This window comes from Rhamphochromis longiceps, linkage group LG8 (genome assembly GCF_057381845.1).
Source record: "Rhamphochromis longiceps isolate RC_006_pf linkage group LG8, R_longiceps_female_GT1.1, whole genome shotgun sequence".
Taxonomy (NCBI): Eukaryota; Metazoa; Chordata; class Actinopteri; order Cichliformes; family Cichlidae; genus Rhamphochromis; species Rhamphochromis longiceps.
This window is the reverse complement of record NC_140564.1, coordinates 6,559,062-6,574,572: the sequence shown is the minus strand read 5'-3', so window position 1 is coordinate 6,574,572 and position 15,511 is coordinate 6,559,062. Positions and strand designations below refer to the sequence as shown.

At 41.5% G+C, this 15,511-nt stretch overlaps 1 protein-coding gene across 1 annotated transcript in view; it reads right to left on the bottom strand.

The window, feature by feature from the left end:
- Window positions 1-5,787: 5,787 nt before the first annotated feature.
- Window positions 5,788-15,511, bottom strand: part of LOC146663001 (ryanodine receptor 2-like) — a 313,610-nt gene continuing 303,886 nt past the window's right edge. The window contains exons 112-115 of the mRNA XM_085415589.1: window positions 14,009-14,073; window positions 13,725-13,825; window positions 12,790-12,841; window positions 5,788-10,877 (exon numbers count right to left, since the gene is read on the bottom strand). Coding sequence (XP_085271715.1) covers window positions 10,782-10,877; window positions 12,790-12,841; window positions 13,725-13,825; window positions 14,009-14,073 — 314 coding nt within the window. The 3' untranslated portion in view covers window positions 5,788-10,781. The remainder of the gene's footprint in view (window positions 10,878-12,789; window positions 12,842-13,724; window positions 13,826-14,008; window positions 14,074-15,511) is intronic.

Sequence of the window (15,511 nt, the reverse complement as noted above, 5' to 3'; positions counted from 1 at the left end):
ACCAGAGTGGAATTAACAAAAAATAGAGAGGGCATAGCCTAACATACGAAATAGGAAAATAATGATGTGTAATCTATTTATTTCAACAAAAAAACTGTATTCTGAATACCACCTATTTACACAGTAACTTTAACGGAATACAGTTACTCGTATTTTAAATACGTGACAGTGTTACATGTATTTCGTTACTCCCAAACACTGCAAACATATCTGTAGTATTATTAGAATCATGAGATTACAACACATTTACCTCTCCTCCACTTCTTTGAAGTGTGTCCCAGTCCTAGCGCACTGGTTAGCATGTTTTGGTTCGTGCAACTGGTCCGTCGGGTTATTGTCTCCCCAGGAACATTTCCGTTGTCTTTTTTCCTATTTCCGTTGTGCTTTGTGTGCTTTTGCAGCGCTTTTCTTTTTGCAGCGTTTTTCTTTTTGCAGCATTTTTCTTTTTGCAGTGCAGCGTTTTTCTTGAAGTTGCAGTGCAGCGTCTTTCTTTTTGCAGCGTTTTCCTTTTTGCAGCATTTTTCTTTTTGCAAGTGTTTTCTGAAGTTGCAGTCCGTTTGGCCTCTCAGGGCCAACGTACTGGACGGTTTGCCACTTCATTTTACCCGTTAAAGTATGCTTGTAGGTAACAGTCACAAAGGTAGCATGGTTTGGCACTTCATTTTATCTGTCAGACCATGTTTCTAGCTCTTATTAACAGAGGTAGGATGATTTGCCACTTAATTGTAGCCTTTAAAGTATGCTTCTAGCTAATATTCATAAAGGTAGGATGGTTCGCCACTTAATTTCGTGTTTTCCCACAGTGTTAAGCAGGCCGACAGCGAATGCTTGGAACACTGAAGCCATATCCCTTCTGTGTTTACATACATCGCAGCCGAGCTGCACAGTGCCCAGGCGACAGCGTATGCTTGAACGCTGAGGCCGTGTTCCCTGCTGTGTTTGCTCACCGTAGCCGAGCTACTCGCTAGCCGGCAGCCGCACAGCGTGGTCCGACTGGCACATAAGACTATTTTTCAAGGCGATAAGCCAGGGAGGGGAGACCAACCAAGGGGAAAGATAAGGGCAAGCTAAGGGATAACAGGGCATACCAAGGAAATACCAGGGAATATCAGGGGAATACCGGGGAATACCAGAGGAGAGGCAGCGCCCACGGAGGCTGCCAAAACAGGTTCCTGATGGATGCACATACATACAGCACTCTCAAGGCACTCACAAACACACAACACAAGTGGAGATCAAATGATCACCGGTGTCACGTCTGCACAGCTGTTTTATACGTGAGCTGTGGGGTATGGCCGGGCGAACCAGAGTGTCTTAAAGAAGTATCCACACGGTGGGGGGTGTCCATTTTGTAAAACCTCAGATTCAATTGTAGAATTGAAAGTAATTTTCTTGGTGTCATTCAAACATCTTGAGCACCTCCAAGTCTAAGGCCATGGTTCTCTGCCAAAAAAGGACCCTTTGGGTTGGGGGATAGTTGCCTTCCCAAGCGAGTGATTTGAAGTATCTTATGGTTTTGCTCATAAAAGAAGAGGAGGAGCAGGATTGGCAGACTGGTTGCTCTGGTGTTGCAATTGACCACTGCGGTAAAGAGAGAGCTGAGCCAGAAAGCACTTTACCCACACCTTTGGGCAAGCTCTGTAGCTAGTGCTCTGAAGAATAGTGTTGCAGATACAAGCAATAAAAATAAGTTTCCTCTCTAAGGTGGCTGGGATCCATTTAAGAAAGGAATGATGAAGACCTCAAACATCTAAAGCAGTGGTCCCCAACCCCAGGGCCTCGGACCGGTACCAGTCCGTGAGTCGATTGGTACCGGGCCGCGAGAGTTGAGGCTCAGGTATGAGCTCACTCCAACCAAGATGGCGCGGCCACGTCCAGACGCTCCGACTATCCACTTTTCTTGTTTTTTACTTATTTTTTGCTCTGGTTTACATCCCAAAATCCTCTAGTCTTATAGTATACGATGGCAGATCACTTGTAAATATTGGTGACAAGGTTGCACATCTAATCTTGGACACTTTTAAACCCGACCCATCCTGGCCGCCAGAGATTCTACGCGGCGCGGAGAACAACAAAGGACTGGCCACTCATCCGAGGCGTAGAACAAAGAAGCGCCGGGGGAAACGCGCTGGCATTAGGAACAAACTGAGACAGCAGGCGCGTCGCGCACCACTGCCCAGTATCCTACTGGCCAATCCATGGAGAACAAGCTCGATGATCTAAGAGCAATAGTCACCTTCCAACGTGACATGAGGGACTGCAACATTCTGTGCTTCACGGAGACATGGCTGACCCCCACCGTGCCGGACCAGGCCGTAACTCCGTCGGATTCATTCTTTGTGCTCCGCGTGGACAGAACGGCAGAGTCGAACAAAACCAAAGGTGGAGGAGTGTGTTTCATGGTAAACAGAAAGTGGTGTGATGCCGGGCTTTCCAGCGGCTGCTCGCCACATCTGGAGTTCCTGAGCATTAAGTGCCGCCCTTTCTATCTGCCCCATGAGTTCACCTCGGTCATCGCCACGGTGGTCTACATCCCACCCCAAGCGGACACAGGTATGGCTTTGTCCGAATTACATGATGTGCTGATTTCGCTTCAAAACAAGGACCCGGGCGCAGCCCTCATTGTAGCAGGAGACTTTAATAAAGCGAACCTCAGACAAGTCATGCCAAACTTTTACCAGCATGTCTCGTGTCCAACGAAGGGGGATCGAATTTTGGATCACTGCTACACGCCATACAAGCAGGGCTACAAAGCTGTCTCACACCCGGCTTTTGGGAAGTCTGACCACAACGCCATCTTCCTCATTCCCCAGTATAAACAAAACATACGGGGGGAAGAGGTAACCACGAGGGAGGTAAAACGGTGGCCTGCCCAATCAGAAGCTACGCTACAGGACGCACTCAACAACGTCGACTGGGACATGTTCAGAACATGCACAGTTGACATCAACGAGTTTGCGGAAGTAGCAGTATGCTTCGTCAATATGCTAGCGGAGGAGATTATCCCCACTGCGAGAGTCACCATATTCCCAAACCAGAAACAGTGGATGGACAGATCGAGCCGCACTGCAGTAAACGCCAGGACCGGCACCTACAACACGGGTCTCACCACTGGCGATATGAGCGCCTACAAAGCGGCCTCATACGGCATGCGGCGCGCGGTGAGAGATGCCAAACGCCGGTACCTGGAACGTGTGGAGTCCCGCTTCCACCAGGGCGACACACAGAGTATGTGGCACGGACTACGCACCATTACCGACTACAAAGCCAGGGACACTGCGCCGATCAACGCCGACTCTGCATTCACCAACGAGCTGAATCAGCTATACGCCCATTTCGAGGTTAGCCAGGCGGCTAATGCTATCTACCGCCTGACTACCGAGAACAGTGACGTCATCAGCAAGAGACCAGTGACCAGCATCGCGGAGCATGACGTCCGAGCGGCATTGAGGAGAGTGAACACAAGGAAAGCGGCGGGGCCAGACAGCATCACCGGCCGTCTGCTGTGCTGCTGTGCTGACCAGCTAGCAGGTGTGTTCACTTACATCTTCAACGAGTCCCTGGCGAAGTCTGTGGTCCGCACATGCTTCAAAAGATCCACCATCATCCCTGTGCCCAAGAACAGCAAACCCTCATCCCTGAACGATTACCGGCCAGTTGCACTGACCTCGGTAGTAATGAAGGTGTTTGAGAGAATATCATCTCCTCCTCCATCCCAGACACCACAGATCTGCTGCAGTTCGCCTACCGATCCAACAGATCCACAGAGGACGCCATCGCCCACATCCTGCACACCACCCTCAGCCACGAAGCTGCCACTCAGCCACAGGACAAGAAACAGGGTAACTATGTGAGAATGCTGTTTGTTGATTACAGTTCAGCGTTTAACACAATAGTGACCTGCAGACTGTTCACAAAGCTCAGGGATCGGGGACTCAACAGCCGTCTGTGTGCATGGGTGTTGGACTTCCTCACTGGCAGAACTCAGGTGGTGAGGGTGGGTAGATGCGTCTCTAACAGAATCACCATCAACACAGGAGCACCTCAGGGATGTGTCCTCTCGCCACTGCTCTACTCCCTCTACACTTCAGACTGTGTGGCCACCCATGGCTCCAACACCATTGTGAAGTTTGCTGACGACACAGTGGTGTTGGGTGCCATCTCCAACAACGATGAGGTGGCCTACATGGACGAAGTGAAGAATCTGGCATCATGGTGCCAGGACAACCACCTCCAGCTGAACGTCGGCAAGACCAAGGAGCTGGTGGTGGACTTCAGAAGGAGTCAGCACAGAGACTACAAGCCCATTATCATCAATGGAGCTCCAGTGGAGAGGGTGCAGTCCTTCAAGTATCTTGGTGTCCACATCTCCTCAGACCTGACATGGTCTGACCACATTCAGGTCCAGACCAAAAAGGCTAGGCAGCTCCTACGACAACTGAGGAAGTTCAGGGTCTCTCCAAAGATCCTCAGGATTTTCTATACAGGCGCTGTGGAGAGCATCCTCACACAGAACATGGCATCGTGGTTTGGGAACAGCTGTGTGAAGGACCAAAAAGCTCTCCAGAGAGTGATCCGTACAGCAGAACGCTGCTGCAGGATTGCTCTCCCCCCGCTTCAGGACACCTACACCAGGAGATGCCGGACTAGAGCAGCGCAGATACTGAAGGACCCGTCCCATCCTGGCAACAAACTGTTCCAACTTCTGCAATCTGGTAGAAGGTTCCGCATCTTCCGGGCAAGGACAGAGAGACTCAAGAGGAGCTTCTATCCCCAAGCCATCCGGGCCCTAAACACACACACCCGCCCTCTCACATCATCTATAATTGACTGAGACAGGACTCTTCCAGACACTAAACCAAGGCACAATGTACATTTCAATTCCTTTAATTTTAAATATGTGTATATTGTCTATTCTGTAAAATAGTCAGATGTCTATTCATATTAATGTACAGAATTCACCTGCTTGCTGCTCTTACTGCACATTCACCCAATGTATATACTATATATATATATATATATATAATGTTCTTCCTCTACCCTCCCATTTTTGCACATGTCGAGGAGCATGTCAGGCTACATTTCACTATGTGTTATACTTGTATAACTATGCATGTGACAAATAAAGAACCTTGAACCTTGAACCTTGAAATGTATGGTTTTCAGGGTTTTTATCGGTTTTCAGCGTTATTTTGTTATCGTTTTTATCGTTAACTCTGTTTTCCTGGGTCTTTTCACGTGTGTTATGAATAAATCTTCTTTTTTTCGGTACCGGTACTAGTTTTATTTTGTTGTATTTATCCGCGACACCTTAAAGGCCGGTCCATGAAAATATTGTCAGGCATAAACCGGTCCGTGGCACAAAAAAGGTTGGGGACTGCTGATCTAAAGGGAGCTTAGAGCAGAGTTGCTGCTAGTTCACATTGAAGGAAGCTGGCTGAAGTGGTTCAGGCATCTGATGAGGAGGTCATCCCTGTGCCTCTCCTCGGAGTGTTTTTTTTTTTTTCAGGACACTCCCAGGAGGAGGCCAGAAGATCAGCTTAGGCTGCCACTAAAACTCATCTTTGGATAAGGAAATGGATGGATGTAAGTGCCTACAGCCTGTATATATTATGTAACAAGTTATCACAGAAAAGAAATTATCTTTAGAAATAAATTTAACAAATTCAGCTGAATTAAGAGCATTCTACAATTAACAAGTTAATAAATAAAATTTTATTTTCAAAATCATGCAAATCTATCATTGCTTATAGATCAATTTCCTCTTTACACATTCGTCTCTCAGAAGTAGCAATAGCCTACTCATAATTACTACATGAAGTAGACTTTGTGGCAAACTAAACATTCCCCCTTCATGATACATATGGAAAATATTTATTTTTACATGAGCAAAATGCCACTTGGTAATGGCGTGGTTCAGTCTGAAAAGGGATTGGAATAAATAAAAATGAGGCATCGCATCAGCATGGTATAGTGAACACAATTCAAGACACTTACACTGGTTGATTGCAGTTGTGACATCCACTGTGTTATCAGTGTTAAAGTCATCAGTTATCAGTTACACATGCACCAGCACTCACTTAAAGGTGAAACCAGTAAACATGGCTCTTTAGTGGCCTCTAGTGCCAGCCTAAACACAACAGCATTAACAACAAACATGTTCCTACCAATGCGTCTCCATCAGCAAAGTCTAGAGTTTCATTTATAGGCTTCCTGACATTGTCTTCTCTGACAAACTGCATCATACTTTAAGCTGCCTGATTTATTATCAAACACTTTGCATCAAACAGCAGCTTAAATCTGTTAAACAGTTTATACAAGTTGAACTGATATTCCTTTCAACTTTCTCACACTCTACTACTGACAGTTTTGGGTTTTAGAGATAAAAGGGTGACAGATAACAAAATCTATAGGTTAGAGCCAGTGAAATATTACGCTACTTGTTGCACCTTTAAGATCGAGTGAGACAAATATAACAAAACCTCAGTTTACTTCTTTATTATCTGAAAATAAAAGATAACTGAATAAATATAAAACTTAAATTACTTCTGAGACAAAGTTAAGTAAGCTTTAATTTGTTCTACCTCTTTCTTTGAGATATACAATGGTAAAAGTGATTCGTCTCTTAAACTCACTTAAGGTCTTTTGCTTGACCTCAGAACCAACTTAAGCAAACCTTTACAAACAGAGATGGTTAAATGACAGAAAAGCAGGGCCTACTGTCTTATTTTTCAAATACAATTGTGGTAAAATGTCTTAATGAGTTACAACTCATCCCACAACACCTAAATGATTTATCTTAAATAACTAAGAGAATCTGAATGGATACATTATGGGCAGCAGAGATTTAGTGTATTTATTATACCTACTCAATATTCCCCATTAGCATGCAAATATTTTTTTTAGACTTTTTTTGAGAGGGAGGTGTGTTTACAATAAAAGTAATTATTATATAAGAACATCACAAAAATGCATATCATGAACTACTGAACCTTATTTGACAAGAAAGTTGTGAAATGTGTTCCATGGAATGTTAATTGTTGCTAGTTAAGTGAGATGTAACTATTACAATTTCTAAGAAACTGAAAATAGTAGCCCACAGACTGTAACACATGGCTGCTGATTTCTAACCAAAGCCACGACAAGTGTTGATCTTTAAACTTGGTTGTATAGCAGTATCAGAAATTATACAATAAAAAAAATATATTTATTCTGCATCACTCATATAGCTGAACAGAACCTGCAGCATACACTCAACCTGTTGTCTTATTAGGTCCACCGAGCAACATCTGTTGTATTCTGATGAGTAAGCTGGTGTCAATTTAAACATATTTTGTATATTTCCCCAAATGTGTTTTTATAAAGACAGATTAAATACGAAAAATTTCATTAACCTTTTAACATCCACCAACTTACTTACAGCCCACTTAAAGGTGAGGTTAGGTTACATTTTAGCTACATGCTAAACATAACATTACTGTTCTCAAGACATTACCTTAGGTCTCATACATGCATCTTACCTTCAGAATTTCTGTTATTAGACTTCAGCTGAATATATTAAATAGGTGAAAATTCCAATTGAATTTACAACCTGGTAAATATGAACTTAATGCTAACCGTACCCCTAATCTTAACTCTAAATAGGCTGTGATGGTTGTTTAGCGTTTCAACTGAACCCTTCAAGATGATGGTAACTAATGGAATTAGAAGTTCTGTAAAACAGAAAAAAAGGATTTACTGAAGGAATGTTGTACAAAACGAAATGTGGTTAAAATGTAACCTAGCCCTAAGTTTATCTACTGTACCCTGGTTTGAGGCTAGTTACAGTCAACTATGATACCTTTTGGAATTGTAACACCCCAGTTTGCACAACTGAAATGTGTGCATTTCTGCTCTGGTCAACCTTCAGTCCTTCTCTTCTTCTACTTCTATAGAATATTATTCTGTGGTACTCTTAGCTTCATATGTTCTCCTCAGTTTGTATATGGTATTATTATGAAGCTACTCTTCTTGTCTAGCTTTCATAGATCCTCCCCAGCTAGATAAGGCACTGCAACCTCCCGTCCCCCCTTTCTGTCTCCTCATGCTTTGTTGTGCTATTCTAGTACTGCAGGAAACCCATCTGATTGCTCCATTCTGGCTGATTATTCCTCTTAGCTAACAAGCATGCAGCTATATCTGCAGCCATAAACTTCTAAAACAAATAAATCTCTATAGTTTGTTTATTATATTTTCTATTTGTTTTTCTTTTTTGGATTGTTTTGATATTGCTTTTTCAGAAAATCACAAGCTTTCATTAACAAATGTTACTAAGCTTTACAAAACAAAACAAAAAAACAAAGCCCTGCTAGTGGCGCCTCGAGCCTGTCGTATTCCTTACACAACAACAAAATATTGAAGATTTGGACACAATACACATTTGTTAAGCTCTTCTAATCCTGCCCAGTACTGGGGTTTGACATTGACTGACCAGCAGTTGTTCGCATTTATCACCGTGAACATGAGTGTTGAAAAATATACATCTCTGATGTCCTGTTACTACCGGCGACAAACATTAACAAAACAAACAAAAAATGCATTAAATCAATTATCAAAGACAGTAATGGATTCAATCATTTTATAAGCTATGTATTTATTTAGGTATATCAGAAAGCTGGTTGAGGATTATGAATTGTCCATGCTTTGACTTTTTTAAGTGGAGCAAAATGAACTTGATGAACATGTGGTAAGCCATGAGCATATAATTAAGGGTCCCTTCACACACAGTGCTGGCATGGTACAGTGTGTGGACACAGCATGATCAACAGTGAACTTACAGTCCGGTCCAGTGCCCAATGACAGAATGTTTTTGTTTTTTCAATTTTGCCTCTTACAACCCCACAGTGGATTTTTAATCACATGACCAAACTGTCGTTTACCTTTAATTCCAGGAGTTTAACAAAATACTGCTTTATTTATTTAGATATTACAACAATTTTTATACTTAGGTCCATAAATCCATCAGTAATTTCGGTCAGTAACTGCCTGAAGTCTAGAACCCAACAGACATCGCCAAATGTTTCTTCCCTTGAGATCCACCATCAGAGATGGTAATCTGATTACTTTTTTCAGGTAACGAGTAAAGTAAGGGATTACTATTGCAAAATCGGTAATTAGTTACTGATTACTTTTTTCAGGTAACTTGACCAACACTGTCCACCATAGGCCTTTACTTCCACTGACTTCAGTTACTGCACGTTTGTGAGTTTTTCACCATTATGTTTTTAATTTAATAAATAAAATGCATATAAATAAAACTACTGGGTTAAGATCAGGGGACTGACTTGGCTGTTGAAGAATATCTCTTGAATACTGAGAGATTCTCGGGTTTCTTTTGTGGTGAGGTCATTATCAGTTTGCTCTGACAAATGCTTTCCAACCAGTTTGGCTGAATTTGAGCAGAGTACAGCCCTGAACATTTCACAATTAATTCTGCTGTTTCTACCCAGTTCCACTGGCAGCCCCACATGCCAGTGCACTGTATCACATCTGATGGATGGTGTGTTTTGGATCATGAGCCGTTCCTTTTGTTCTCCATACTTTTCTCTTCCCATCATTCTGGTTCATGTCAGCCTAGGTTTCATCTGTTTAAAGAACTTAATACAGGACCGGGTCGACTCTTTTCAATGTTTTCTGTCAAAGTGTATTCTTGCCTTCCTCTTCTTGAGTGTAACCAGTGGTGTGTACTTTATTTGATTTTATTGACAATGATAAATTGACAGTGATAAAGGGTGTTTACTACGTGGCTAGCTTTTGAAAATATGTTTATCCTCAAGGTTTTCTTAAGCCAAAGAAATGTGATATTCCTCAATGGCCAAGTCTCTCACTTGATCTCAACCCAAAAGAGCATGCTTTTCATTTACCGAACAAAAAAGTGAAGGCAGAAGAACACAAACAAGCAGTAGCTGAAGGCAAATCAAGTATTTAGTGATCTAGATTGTTTGACTTGAGATCCACTGTGATGGTGGTATAAGTAAGTAACGTGAGAAGAACATGTGTCATTGTTCAAACACTTTGGACCAAACTGTAATCCAACTCAACACAGCAGCTCTGTTTGTGAAAATGTTCCTCATTGCACAGGGGCTTCATTCAGCTTTGTGATTGTTCTGAAGTCTCCACTTTGGTGCTGTGTTCGATTTTCATTGTCCATCGTATTCAGGTCAGCACGTCTTTAAGCTTATTGAAGTGTAGATTTGCTGCAGAGTTCTTCTTGCCAGAATAAGTCGTCAACTTGTTTGATTATTGTATCCACCACCTGTACCTTTATGAATCGTGCATTATAAACATGAAAGGCCGTAGACATGGTCATATTAAAAGTAAAACATTCTTTAGGTTTCTTGTTTTACCGTCAGTCCATTAAGCCTTTGTATTTTTTGCAAGTTACTTTGAATATAGAATAAGATGAAGCACAGAAGTCATCAGAGTGAAAAAAGTCTAGACCTGCCACCTGTCATGTATTGTACATCATATTTTCTGAAGTTTTCTATGTACAAGGTTTCAAAAGCATTCCGAACAGAGTGTGCTGAAGGCCGGGGGGTGGAGCTGGCTGTCTGGACTACAATGGCAGGGTGTGTCCCGTTGAAGAGCGTGGCCACTTGAGGAGAGATGACGCATAGAGAGGAACCCATCATTTGGTAGAATACAGCCTCCTCAGAAAAGTAATAAATGTTTGAGGGACAAGCAGAGGCCAGATGGCTGCAGTGGGCCTTTCAGAGTTAAGAGTCTGTCACTCCAAGGTCGACTCAGTTGAGCTGATCCTCATACTGTTTCCGGAAACAGTCACCAGCGGGGAAAAACTCCCAGCAACGTTCCTGGTACATTTTCCATACGTAAGACTCCTTAAAGACAGAGAGGAAGAGGAAAGGAGGGTTTGCTTCATGTGTGTTACATTTAAAGTGTAATTATCACAACAGCTTTGTTCATCATGGAAATTAGTACTAGCATTGTAACCTCTAGGTACCTACTGAAATGAACAAAGCTAGCCTAGAACCCAGAGTGACATTAAAGCTGACCCCAGCCCAGCAGTAAGACCTGATCTTCAACAGGTAACAAAGGCAGTGATGTGCAGTCAGGATGCAGCGTCTGTTTCTATGTGTTCATGTTTCTAAAGCAGAATCCCTGTGGTGATCACTTTAAAGTATCTTTGTGCTGGTTTTCATCTTTGCATTGTGCTGTCGGCTTTGTGCTCATGCCTAAATACTACAAGAAAGCTCATATGTGTGCTCATTGGGATATGGATTTGTGTTGGTGCGTGGGACTGTATCCTCAGTTTTATATTGTTAAATGGTAATTATAAGACAATGTGTTTCAGGTCACGGAGAAACAGAAAAGTAATGTAACAAGTGGTGTAAAACAAAAGAATTCCTATGGTGAGTAATTAAATAACATACTATATTACTTTTAAGAAAAGTGCTCTGGGTAATATTTGTAATATGTTACTTATTTCGAATAATGACCCCAGATATGATCACAACAAAACAGGGAAATGCTTTAAACATGCACAAACATTTGACCACAAAACATGCAATTAATATGCACCGATGTAATGTCTTTGATATGCTGCTTAGACGCTCCAAGCAGAGCCAATCAGAACCCAATGAGAATCAATAAGAGAATTGATAAGTGACATCAATAGTGGTATTGAATTTGCTAAATTTGTATAAATTCTCATCCCTTACTACAAGCCGTATTTGTCTGAATCACACGTTATTTGTTCATTTGATATACTGGGGTTTAAAAGCCCCTGAGTGGACCCATAGCTCATACCACAGAAGTGAATGCTAGAAGTTAACTAAGAATATTTTTTAGCTTCCACTTATACTTTAAAAACTGCACTTGAAGTAGCGGAAAAACTTAAAACAATTGAAAAGAAAACCAGAGTGACCAAAAGAAGGAATCCAGCAAAAGGGAGAGTAGACGATCACTACAGGTGCACCCACTGACCAGCCATGGACTGGAACTGGTTGATTTCCAATGTTCTCCACCCCAATCGGTGACCAGCCAATCAGCATCCCCTGCATAAAGCCCTGCATTTTATGCATTCACAACGGGCGTTATAGGTAAATCAGACTGAGAGGCATAAACTAACATGTCAATAGTGTGAAAGCGCCTCATTGTGAGTAAAGATGCAAAGTTAGTCAAAGTAAGGTGCAGGGGGAACAACAGAATGAAATCTGAAACAACAAACCTAATCCAATGCCTTTAGTGGTGGCATTGATGAGCCCAAATGTCATAAAAACAAACATTTGAACAGCGTACTGGATCTCTCTGAGAAGTCAGAAATTAATCAAGTATAGCGTTTACTAAAAGGACTTTTTAGTTCTGAAATGCAAATAAGTAACCCATTTGGCATCTTAATAAAAAATAATAATGCCTTTACTTTAAATTTATAGAAAACAGCAATAATTATAATTTACCAAATCAAAAACATTTGGATTAAAGACCACGAGCATACTGGTGGATAAGCTGTTACAGATACATAAGAAATAACTTTGGTAATTACAAATGCTCTTAATTTAGGGCACCTAAATTTGTTAAGCACTTGCTTATGGACATAAAGAAAGAAACTATTAAGATTAGCTCAAAAACAGTGTGATTTTCCATGTTCCATACTGAGGCTTTAACAATGTTAGCAGCCATTAAAAAACTGTTAGAAACACTTAGAGAGAGTTTGAAGCTAAACTGTACTGACCACGTAACAGGATGACAGTCTTGTATATTTACTGGCAGAGAGATTGGAAAGGTGCTTACCTGGCCTGTGTGCTCTGTTTCGTCTTTGTTGATGAGATACATCAGAAAGAATCTGAAGCACACACACACACAGACACAGTTGTTAGAAAACACAAACAGTATTATCATTGCATATATCAGTCACACAGCATCAGTGCCAGAGGTTACAGTGGCACTTGCTGGTTGGAGGCAGTTGTGTATTCTTAACTTGCCTGTGTGGGTTCTCTCAGGCTTCCTGCCACATTCAAAGGACATGTTTGTTAGCTTAATTGGTGATTCTGGCCATAGCTGTGAATGTGCATGTGAATTGTTGTCTTCTGAGAGACTAACAACCTGTCCAGGGTTTGCCCCACATCTCTCCTAATGACAGCTTGGACTTTACAACAATTTTAAGAAACTTGTACATAAACCAATATACCAAGAAATGAGGGCTGGCTCAAGACACAGTACTGTATTTAGGGTTAAAGTCAACAGACATTTGAAATTTTGGTTGTATTTTCTATTACAGCTCAGTAATAAAGTGGGAAGGGTAACAAGGCAAAGACAAGAACGTAACGTGGTCATTTCTAAGTCATTAGGACTCAATTACCAAAGTAACAAGCACTTAATATCCAAGTAGTATCATGGTAGCAACTGTGGTTACAGTTGAGTAATACCACACTGAAATGTATGTAACTGGATAATAAGTGTCCAAACACTGGGGATAATAATGTGGAAACACACCTCAGTGTAACACAAATGCTGTGGTACAAAACAAGCCAGGACAAATATCATAGATATCATCGCCCACCTGAGATTGGGGACCAAGCCCCAAGTACACCAAGATTGGGTACCTATCTTTCATTAACTGACCTGAAAGACTGTGTACTATGTAGGTGTGATGATCTATGATGATGTAGGTGTTAAAAGGTACAATAACACACACAGAAATACAGACACTCTCCAGACGTACTTACAGGTAGTTGGCTAAGTTGTGCTCCTGTAGAGTGTGCGTTTCAAAGCCGTGTGGCACGGTGTCAAAGTAGTCATTACCTATTCCACAGATAAAACATTTGGTCTGCAAGAGAAACACGTGATAGTTAGGTGGTTGTCATTTATTGTAACCTATTGGCAATCTTCATCTATGCCTCTGTTGGAGGTACAGCTATACAAAACAAAAGAACCACAAAATCTATATTTTTACATGTTCATATGCCTGAATTTAAAAAAAACTGCATTGAACTGTTGTGTGTGTTTTCACCTCCATGTCTTCTTTCACTTGTTCCTGCTGATCCCTCAGCTCTCCAAAAGCATCAATGATTAACCCTAGGATTTCAGAGAGGGTGGAGCTTAAACATGCTGGTCCACATTATTACACTGAATACAACAATAGATATGAAAACCACAGGCTATCTACTATATCTACTATAATACTTCTAAAGGAGTCTTTTTTGCTATTCAGTTACATTCTCTATATTACGTCCAAAGTGTGTATGTCCCTATAGGGAAGGATATAAACACTAAAGACAAAGCCTACACAGATGCAAAATCCTGAATGTTCCAGGACCCATCATATTTTAAAAGCCTCATAATATCATATTAATCCAACTGAGCACTGTAGTGTCAGAATGTAAGCCAACGCTTGGTTTGTTTCCAAAAGTAGAATGGGAGGTAGAGCCCTCAGCTCTAACCAACTCTTCTCCAATGAAACCAGCTTCCAGTCTGGGTTCCTGAGACAGACACCCTACTTTTACGATTAGGCCCCAAACTTTTGTTTTTGACAAGCTTAGTTATCATCATTGTCAATATGTGTGGCAGAGGGAAATAATTATTTGGTCCCTACTCAGTTTCTACTACCACTAACGTTTCTCACTGGAAAAGAAATGAACAGTCTCTAATTTTTATGGTAGTTACATTTTAATGGAGAGAGAAAGAATATCAACCTAAAATCTAAAATTTCATTGAAGTTATGGATTGGTTTGCATATCACTGAGTGAAACAGATGTTTAATCCCCAACCAAAATATGACTTTGCACTTGGTGAAGAAACCCTTGTTGGCACACACAGTGTTAAGGCATTTCTTTTAGGTGATCACCAGGTTTGCACATCTTACGAGTGATTTTGGCCCATCCCTCTTTACAGAAATTCTTCAGATTACTTGGCTCCTTCTTGGGAATTCAAAGCCTCCACAGATTTCTGTAGTCTATTGATACTAGATAGTGGAAAAGGGGTGGGATTAAATAAGCATATGCTTCTTCCTGCTCCTTTTTGAACATGAACGTTATTTGGAGTTGTGGTTGCTCGTTTTCCTTTTGTTTTGCTTTGTTCATTTGTCTCTTTTAATTCTATTTTGTTGTACTTTTTCAACATGTTCAAAATAAAGATTCAATCAATCAATCAATCAATTTTCTATTGGACTGAGCTCTGCAGACTGGCTCGGCCACTCCATGGAAGGCAGCACAACTAATGTGCTGCTTCTTCTTCCGCCACTGGTCCGTTGCCTTGGTGGTATATTTTAGTTCACTTTCATGCAAGAAGACCCATCTAAACCCATCTTAGGTGTTCTGATTGAGAGTTTACAGTACAGTACACCCTCTTCTGTGGAACCAGCTTCCAGTTTGGATTCAGGAGACAGACACTATCTCTACTTTTAAGATTAGGCTTCAAACTTTCCTGTTTGATAAAGCATATAGTTAGTGCTGGACCAGGTGACCCTGAACCTCCCTTAGTTACCGTGTTGCACTGTTTCTTCTTTAGTGACCTT